The 10396-nt window shown below is 41.0% G+C and overlaps 1 protein-coding gene across 1 annotated transcript in view; it reads right to left on the bottom strand.

The window, feature by feature from the left end:
- Positions 1 to 742: 742 nt before the first annotated feature.
- The window catches only part of LOC129685861 (nuclear factor 1 A-type), a gene marked incomplete at its 3' end in the record, with an annotated part of 20145 nt that continues 10491 nt past the window's right edge, over positions 743 to 10396 (bottom strand). Inside the window, exons 2-3 of the mRNA XM_055619374.1 lie at positions 3145 to 3323; positions 743 to 908 (exon numbers count right to left, since the gene is read on the bottom strand). Of these exons, the coding sequence (XP_055475349.1) occupies positions 743 to 908; positions 3145 to 3323 (345 nt within the window). The remainder of the gene's footprint in view (positions 909 to 3144; positions 3324 to 10396) is intronic.

Here is a 10396-nt window from a genome sequence, read left to right as displayed (position 1 = left end):
ATTCTTTACTGTTGAATCATTCCATATATATCCATATCTATCTATCTATCTATCTATCTATCTATCTATCTATCTATCTATCTATCTATACTTCAGAATCCTCTAGGTTACCGATCAAGTATTCCCAGACTGTTGAGAGAAGAGGCAAAAGGTACTCTCTTTCTCCATTCTTTCCTACTCTCTATTTCCTTCCCTTCTTAAGCTTTCTCATGCAGCTACCATGGCCTCTGGCTCTGACCTGTTATCGGGGCCCTTCCTTCTCTCACGGGCACACCTCTGAATGGACACTCTGACCTAGATACCTTTTCTGTCTTATGTACAAGGCATATACTCTTCATCTCTCATCAAGTTTCTAGGGATAACCAAACCTTTTGCTATTAAGAATATATACAAGCAGATGCTCTTAGAACACTATGGGAATAGCATTTTATCCAAACAACTCCAGCGATACACAAGGTTTAATGGTTTGATCTCAGTCCTCACATTACACCATTTTAGTCTGATGCCTACACCCAATTGTTTCCATATCTGGTGTAGTTTGACCATGTATAGGAATGGTATTATTCACTGTGACTTGGGTCTGGGCTCTGCCAGCCTATGTTATATGTTATAGACATAATGGTGTGTGTGTGTGTGTGTGTATCTATTGCTGGAGCCTGCACAGCTAGGGACAAGGCTTAGGTGTGAACTCAAGTGCACGGAGCACGGCAAGTAACTGGCGCCTCATCTCAGCCATACTCACTCGGCGAGGTGGGAGAAGCTGCACCTCCTTCTGTTGATGTGGTTGGAGGCTTGGTGTCTGGCATGGGCAGAGGCACGGGCCTGGCCATCGGTGGTGGCGGTGGCGGCGGCAACATTGGGGTGGGGAGAAATGGGTTGTGCACCTTGCCTTGACTGCTTCCATTGGGCTGCATGGGTTCAGAGAAAACACATACGGGAAGAATAAACAGATATCAGCCATCAGCTGCTTCTAAAAGGGAGAGACTCATTAGGTGCCTGTCATGTTAATCACTAATATTCAGCTGTGGGCAGCACATTAGTCTTTTGTGTCATGTCCAGAGCACACAAGTCTTGTCCCTCCCAAATAACTCTTGCTCAGTGCTGTATTAGCTGATGCTTCCATCAAAACTTTCATGATTACTAAATGCTTCTTTAATCTTGACCTGCTTATAGCCTGAGGCATTATTTTACCATGTGTGTTTATATAGGTAAAACGATGATTCCCTAGATATATATATAAAATATATATAAAAGTATTTCATTTTCTTTTCTCAAAGATGATCTTGTAAGAGTTAATACATTTGAATAAATGTATTCAAACGAACATGGACATTTTCATTCACATTTCATATAGCATTTGGCAAAGAGACTTTAATACTTAGCTAGCAGGGCTCTACTAGGTAGAAATACAACTTCTAATTTGACTTACATCAACAGATGCCATAGGACTTATACTTCTCTGATGTTAGAACAACCAAACAGCAGCTTTCTTTCTTTCTTTTTCTTTTCTTTTCATTTTTTGAGACAGAGTTTCTCTGTGTAGCCTTGGCTGTCCTGGACAGGCTGGCCTCAAACTCACAGAGATCTACCTTCCTCTACTTCCCTGAGCGCTGGGATTATAGGTGTGTGCCACCTAATAACAACTGTCTACCAAGGGCAAGTTTTCCTCAGAAAAGAACATGCAACATTTATTTTCAAGGTCTTCAAAATAGCTTTTGATCAAAATGCAAAACAGGGCATTTGACAGTTATATAAAATGATGTCATGACTGTTTAAAAAAAAAAACAAAAAAACAAACACATTGGATGTTCAGAAGTCAGACTTGGTGCTTGTGATTAGCTCAGGTTCTCATGGTTTTCCAAGTGGCTTTCTATGCTGATTTACAGCCAATAACAGCCTGTATTTAGACTGTAGCCCCAACCCAAAATTCAGCCAAAGGAGATCCTATTGTCCTCTGCTTTTAAGAATAAACTTAATAATTCTGCAGAGGAAGGATCACTCCTTCATCAGCATTCATGGTACTTTCAGTATTCTTACTTAGATACTGTCAGTGGTCAGAAGGCTATGCACTCTCACAGCATCCTTGTCTGTGTGTTATTTCTGAGCGGACTGAGAGTCCATAAGTGAATATTTTAGAACAAGCCAAGCAAATGAATATACAAGCAAAATGAAAAAAAAGGCACCATATTGATTTGTTGTCTAGACAGAAATGTATCTGTGAACATATCACCAGACATTAGTCAAAGCTGCCCATTCTGGCTGAGATCTGCAGAATCAGGTCTTTCTGCACAGGAGAAAAACTGGTGACAGGGCAGGGTGATATAACATTCTAAACCAGCCAGGAATAAGTGTGCATAATCTGTGGTTTCATGCATAGATATTTTGAGAAAAGGAAATCAAATATGGCTTTCTGCTGGTTTCAATTTATTATTGCTATTGGCCATGGGATACAGTCATTCATTATAAACATATAGCTTTTATATTTGTAATAAAATTCACGATTTTATAAAATAACTTTTACTATTGGAATGTTATTTCAAATTGTGATTATTTGGTTTATTTGAGAAAAATGAAAACATTCATTTGTAGTTATTGAACATGGCTTAGTTTTATATGAAGATAAGTAGAAAAGATAACTACTCACAGAAATAACAAACCATAATAAGCTTTGCTTCTAGCATCTTGAGTTCAAGTACTGGTCAACTTGATCTAAAGTGTTAGAAGACTGTAATTTTTTTTTTTAAACAACATCAACGTGGTTGATATGAAACATCTGTCCCCTTCTGCTCTCTACCTCTCTTTACTACTCAAATCATTATTTAAAATTATTTGGTCTCTCTATTTTGTTAACTGTATGATCCTGGGGCTAGAATGCAGGAGGTGGAACTCAGAAGGTTACAGGGTTCACTCTCCAGACAATTTATATCCATAAGCTTGACAGTTGCAAATTTAACACAAACACTGTTTTTAAACCCAATCACTCTTACCAGCAAGTTAACTTTCCCGTAATCTAGAATAATATGACAGTCAGCATGATATCAGAACACAAAACTCACACAGTCATAAAAAGGGTCTTCTTGTTATTTTTACATTTGGTTAACATTTCTAGAGATGCAGGAAGGGGGAAAAAAAAGGTTTCCTTACATTGAGGAACCCGACCTGTCCAGCTTGCTGACCAGCATCAGGGCAGACAAGTTGGACAAACTCTTTCAGCGTCTCCTGAGGGTGGTAGCGGATGGCTGGGTGTGAGAAGTAAGGCCCAGGCTGTTGGATGATGGGTGATGTTGGAAAGTGGAGAGTCGATGGTGTCGCATGTGGACTTGCTGCAGAAAACAAAACAAAACAAAACACAAGCCATCAGCTTTTAGAGGAAAAGACCTGCTTTGCCATAGCTGAATCACACAGCCGCCTTTTTTCATTTCTTCTCCTGGCCCAGTTCACAGTGTTGCTCACGTGACAAGGTATAGCACTGGGCAGCTCTGATGGATTTTTCTCCTTTTAGGCTCTAAGACAAACATGGAGGTTAGAGCAGGATAGAATTTCAAGTTGCCTCTCTGTGTTCAGTGGACGTGAGTTATAAAGGCATTAATAATCCTTGTTGAAGATGAAGATTATTCATTACCTTAAGAGCCTTTTTAATGAAGCAAGCAATAAAAAATGTATTTGGTAGATTAGACCTGATTTAACCGACATTACATTTGACAAATTCTACTTTGCACATATGGATCCCCTTTCATGCTGAGCTATCCATAGATAATAATTCATTGTTAAAGCTCTTATACTCCTTTCAAGGAAATTCCTAGGGACTAATTCAGGACTAGAGGGTTTTTTTTTTTTTTTTTTGAAGTCTGTAGTAAATGATCACTTAATGAACCCATGCAATTTGGGTGCCTCACTTTACAGCGGAAGGTTTATGTTGCATTTTTCTTTGTTGCCCTTTCATGGCCAAGGCAACTCCAGACTGAGTAGGCAGGAACTTTGTGAAAGGTTGCTTCTCTCCCATAAATCTGATAATAGATTCAGACTATAATTTCTTTATATTTGAACCTTGATAAATATCATTTGTACAAGATTATATTAGCTATAAAAGAAGCTTATGTGAGATACTTAATAATTTTTCCAGGAATGCTTTTGTTCTTGAATTAGAAGGGTGCTGGCCATGAACCACCAAAGGTTAAAGGCTTCGTGTGAAGGGGCTCACAATGCTTAGACCAAGACCAGTTTGAACCAGAAAAGACTCCACACAGGGGATAAAATTCTCAGCTTCATATGGAAAAACAAAACAAAACAAAACAAACCAGAATACCTAAAACAATCTTGCACAATAAAAGATCTGGAGGTATTTCCATCCCTGATCTCAAGCTGTACTATAAAGCAACAGTAATAAAAACTGTATGGTACTGACATAGAAACAGACTGGTGGATCAGTGTAATTTAATTGCAGACCCAGAAATAAACACATACCTATGGACACCTGAGTTTTGACAAAGAAGCCAAAACCATACAATGGAAAAAAGATAAGATCTTCAACAAATGGTGCTGGTTTAACTGGATGTCTACGAATAGAAAAAGAAAAATGCAAATAGATCCGTATTTATCACCTCGCACAAAATTAAAGTCCAAGTGGATCAAAGACCTCAACATAAAACCAGACACACTAAACCTGTTAGGAAAAAAGAAAAAGTGGGGAAGATCCTTGAACTCATTGGCACAAGAGACAACTTCCTGAACAGAACACCAACAGCACAGGCTCTAAGAGCAACAACCAATAAATGGGACCTCATGAAACTGAAAAGCTTCTGTTAAGCAAAGAATGCTTTCCTCAGATCAAAACGGCAGCTTACCGATTGAGAAAGGATCTTCACCAACCCTATATCTGACAGAGGGCTAATATCCAGAATATATAAAGAACTCAAGAAGTTAAACGCCAAATAGTCCAATTAAAAAAATGGGGTACAGAGCTAAACAGAGAATTCTTAACAGGAGAATATCAAATGGCAGAGAAACACTTAAAGAAATGCTCAAAGTCCTTCATATTCAGGAAAATGCAAATCAAAACGACTCTGAGATTCTGTCTTACACCCATCAGAATGGCTCAGATAAAAAACTCAAGTGACAACACATGCTGGAGAGGTTGTGGAGAAAGGGGAACATTCCTCCAATGCTGGTGGGAATGTAAACTTATACAACCATTTTGGAAATCAATCTGGCACCTTCTCAGAAAATTAGGACTAGTGCTTCCTCAAGTTCCAGCTATACCACTCTTGGGCATATACCTGAAAGATGCTCTAGCATACAACATACAGATGTTCATAGCAGCTAGATGTTCCTCAAATGAAGAATGGATACAGAAATTGTGTGTTTACACAATTGAATATTACTCAACTACTTAAAAAAATCATCAAATTTGCAGGCAAATGGATAGAACTAGAAAAGATCATCCTGAATGAGGTAACCCAGAACCAGAAAGACACTCACAGTATGCACTCATTTATAAGTGGATATTAGCCATATGAAATAGGATAAACACACTAAAATTTACAGACCTAAAGAAGCTAAACAACAAGAAGGACCCTAGGAAGGATGCTTAATTCTCATTCAGAAGACAAATAGGATAGACACTCAATAGCAGCAGAAGAGAGGGAACAGGATGGGAGTCTACCATAGAGGTCCTCTGAAAGACTCCACCAAGTAGGGGATCAAAGCCTTTGGGCAGAGTGCAGGGAGTCTTATGGGAGAGTGGAGGGATAGAGAACCTGAGGGGACAGAAGCGACACAGGAGACCAACAAAGTCAAAACATCTGGGCCAAGGGGTTCCAGCAGAGACGGACGTATGAACCAAGGACCATGGATGGAGAGTACTGATCCCCTGCTCAGATGCGGCCTATAGGCAGCTCAGTGGGTTTCCTAGTAAGAGGGGCAGGTGCTGTCTCTGACATGGACTCTGCTGCCTGCTCTTTGATCACTTCTCCATGGTGAGACAGCCTTGCCAGGCCACAGAGGAAGAGGATGCAGGCAGTCCTTATGAGACTTGATAGGCTAGGGTCAGATGGCAAGAGAGAACTCCCCCTTTCAGTGAAATAGGGAGGAGGATGGGTGGAAGAGGGAGGAAGAGTGGGACCGGGAGGAGACGAAGGAGAGGGCTACAATTGGGATATAAAAAAAATAAATTGTAAAAAAAAAATGTAAAAAAAGAAAATCTTTAGCAGCATAAATTTATAGACTTTAATTTCTTTTTTTACACTTCAGAAACAGGACTTTATTTCATCTTTTCCTTATGGTGGAGAGTTCAGTGAAAACCTAAAGATATATGGTTACTGTATAAAATTAATTCTATAATGACTGATTGACTAGGATCAATTAATTCTTAATTAATTCCAGGAAGCCATCTAGCCTGAAGTTTTAAATCAGACATCTGCTGAGTCTGCGTTTACAGGGCTGTCCTCCTCAGGCCTCTTTGCTCTTGCTGGGGACAAAAGTTCACCGCAGAGACAGAAGCAGACGATTTTAGATCATGACCTTTCATTCCTCAGGGAGAGACCTGTTACAGACGTCACAAAGATCTGTTGATTACTACTGCATCCTGGTGTTCTCTGGATAATCTTCTTCTCCTACTGGGCACGGAGGCCAGTTAAAAGTCCAGAGCTAAGATTTAATCGATGTCTTTTTCTTCTTTCCTCTCTACTTCTTTGTTTCTTCCCTTTTATCTTGGCTTTGATGTTCTCAGTGTACCTAAGTTTTATCTAAGTTGTCTCAGATCATTTTAGAAGGAGTCACTGGAGCTAAATCAACCAATTACTTCAATAAATGTTCTTTGAGATGGCTAGGGCAGGTTGTATCAGAGAGAAACTGCCAGGATGAAGCTGGCATGTTGTTAATGGAATACACAGAAAGCTGAGTCCAAATTTTTGGTGAAGAGAAACAAGTCTTATGGAGGGTGTGTGTGTGTGTGTGTGTGTGTGTGTGTGTGTGTGAGAATAGTTGACACAATACAAAAATTATAGTACGTTATGTAAATGTATATTTAGATCCTTTAAAATGTGCATTATTTACTTGAGCGTCAATAAAGCCTTTTCTCCAGCAGTTACTGTTTATCGCAGGGCATCCGTCTGGATCCATGTTGATGTGAATACAATATTGTGAATTAAAAGGCTCTACCAAACTGGCTGCTTCTGGGGTCTAGTGCTCTCTCAGAACCTCAAGCCAGAGGCAACACAGTGCCTGTTGGGAATACTCCAATCTGAATGGCTCTCACTACAAGGTTAACTGTTAGCTAGCAGCCAACCTGGCTTACAACAACTTTGGCTTCTCATGGGAACACAAACGGGATGGAGAGGAGGGAAATGGTCTGTGATGGCCCAAACAAAGTCATCACAAACATATTTAGGAACAAGTTGGCTTTGCCTCCCTGCCCCTAGAATCCAGAACTTCGTAATTATTTAAAATTATCTCTTTTTAACTTAAAGGAGAACACTGAAAGTCCAACACAGCTGAACATACATTTAAGCCAAAAAGACTTCCTCTTCTTAAATCAGAATTGCCCAAGACTGGGGAGGAGAAAGCCAAGGTCATTACTGTACAGAGTGACACATGAAGTGAGTGTCACAGCATAATGCATGTGACCATAAAACATATAGAGAAGACAGCCCTGAGGGTAAGTAGCCAGACCTTGTATCTTTGTGTTTTATTAAAGTCTTAGGAAAGAAAGCTATTTCTTCTATTTCCAGGGGGTCTTCTCAAGATCAACCTTCCAAATTCTAAGAACACATCCCCTTTTCCTAACGTCAGCATGTGCCGAGACCATATTATTCTATCCAGTCCTGTCTTTGCCCTGATTGATGTATCCCTCATCTGTAGATTCTCTGAGCTTATACATGACATTAGATTTTGCTTTTTGGCATCAGATCCTAGCCTGTCCTAGGAGAGGTTACACAGAAAAGCTGTTCAGAGATGACGCAGCCATAAAATCTACTCCTCCCTCAAGTAGTTAAAGATAGAAGCTTCTTCCCTGGTGAGAATGAAGGGTACTCCCAAGACTAGAATCTGCCAAGTGTCATGGTCTTCACATTAATCATTAGGGGCAACAGGTGAGGCTCCAAGTTGTTTCTTCTGCTGGATTGTCACAAGGAACTTCCACCCATCTGTCTGCAGCAGCTAGATAAGCTTTTTTTTTTTTTTCAGTGAAAGAATGGCATTGAGAACTCCTGACTACTATTGCTTAGAAGTAAACTTCTTTTCTTTCTTTCTTTTTTTTTCCAAGACAAAGCTCCAAAAGGAGAAGAAATTATAAGTTAAAAAAAAAAAAAAGAATCCCACTTAACCCAAAAAGCCCTCTACAAGGGCAAACGGAAGTTGCATTGTTTGGGTTGTCAATGACTGAGCTTCTTAAGCAATTCTAAACCAACACTATACAACCCCTGCTGCAGCCTACCTGAAGCTGAGAAATCTATCTTAATGGCCCACAGCTATAATTGATAAATCATGCATGAATCAGGCCTGCCATTTACGAAAGCTGAGAAGTTTGGAGCTGTGTGATTTATGTTAACAGACACGGGAAGGGGGGTTAGGGGGGTTGGAACTGGTACTCAGGCACTTAGGAGGCTGAGCCTTTGCTAAGTAACAAAGCGTGGGACTCAGAGCAAGCTGAGGTTCTTCAGATTTTTTTTTTTTTTTCCAAGACTCTCAGTCCATACCTTGAATGTCACCGAGAAGCATGTGAAAGGAAAAGCATCACATTGCGTGACGCTCTGCAGGACGGGAAGCGGCATTTTTTGCGTGGCTGCTGCAGATATGGGAACGGTATGCTACAGCAGGGTTCCAAGACGGTGAGATGAGGTGATGCTACTTGAATTAAAGGCATCTTTCTGAGTAGAGATCAGAGTGTATGTCTCTTGGAAAAACAGACCTCCCTTCCTCCAGCCAAGGGAGACCAAAGTTGCTTCACATTCTTATCTGTATCAGTTTTAACTATATAAAAATGTATGGTTCTCCTGACCCCTCAAAGTTGGCCTCTGACTTTTACAAGCAGACTGTGGCTCCCATGTGACCTCTTCCCCCTTATCACACACAAAAACAAACAAACAAAAAACAAGTCACAGCTTCTGGAGGAAAATGTTCTTCATTTCTTAAAAGCTCCGGGTTTTGGTCTAGAGCGTGAATGGAAACTACCAGTCTAGAGCAGAAGTTCTCAACCTTCCTAACGCTGCAACCCTTTAATACAGTTTTTTATGTTAGGCTGACACCCAACCATAACATTATTTTCATTGCTACTGCATAGCTGTGATTTTGCTACTGTTCTGAATCATAATGCAAGTATTTGATACGTGCGATATTTGATATGCAAGCAACTGTGAAAGGGCCGTTCAACCCCCAAAAGTGGCCGAGGCTCACGGATTGAGGAGTGTTGGTGTAGAGGGTATTTTGAAGGTCTGTGGCAATATTCTACTCTATGCTACAGGAATGGCTATATGACATCAACAAAAGGGTGAAATTATGTTTAATAATATCTCATTTCAGAATACAGGCCAGGCCTGGGTTCGACCTGGTATAGACTGATGCAGTTGTATTCATTCTCACACCCTCTCCATTCTGTCAGGGCACTGCCAGTCACTGTTTTCTCTGTCTCTTCCTCACAAGCCATTTGAGAAGCACCAGTCTTCGGCTGCTTCCAAGGCCATCAGAAGGTCCTTCACGCCTGCGCTAACTCTCCTCTGCTTATGTCTCTCCACCATTACTTAGCATGACTTGTCCTGAGCTAGTTGTCCCATCTATGTCATTCCAGGTTAAGCACGTAAGTCAGATTAGTAACACAGCGTAATGTAAAACCCATGGGTCTTGGAATAATAGACTTAAGTGTTTGTGGCCCATGCAGCTTGTGTCCTGGAACCTTGAGGAAGGGCAGTGAGAGAATGAAGAAAGGACCGACACACAGACACATCTGGGATCAGGTGGGGTCTGCCACTACCACAACTGGGAACTTTTGCATGCTTATTAGGTACGGCACAGGGGGGGAGGGCTGAGCAAATGTCAGGGAGAGGCCTCTGCATGCCAGCTGCCTCAGGCTGTAAACATCTGGGAGGAGGAGGCCGAAGCTGCTAGTCTTTGCACACACTGACCAGCCCTTCCTAAACACCCAGACTCCAGAGGGAAGCTTCTCCACTTCTCCTGAGTCTCAGCTAGGGAAGGCTTTGTCACTCCGTGGGGCTAAGGCACTGGTGTCCTCCACAGGTTGTGCCTGTGTCAACAAAACACATTCATTCAGGACTTCATTCACTCGGGGCTTCCGCCACTCTGTACACCTGGGTTTAAGTTTTAGCCCCACCCCTCTCTGCTACAATTGAAGCTATAGTTTCTGAACCTCCCCATGAGTCTGTTTGCCATCTCTGTAAGGGGGGGG

This window comes from Psammomys obesus, unplaced genomic scaffold, assembly GCF_907164565.1.
Source record: "Psammomys obesus unplaced genomic scaffold, mPsaObe1.curated_primary_1811, whole genome shotgun sequence".
Classification (NCBI taxonomy): domain Eukaryota; kingdom Metazoa; phylum Chordata; class Mammalia; order Rodentia; family Muridae; genus Psammomys; species Psammomys obesus.
This window is presented reverse-complemented; position numbering and strand designations above follow the sequence as displayed.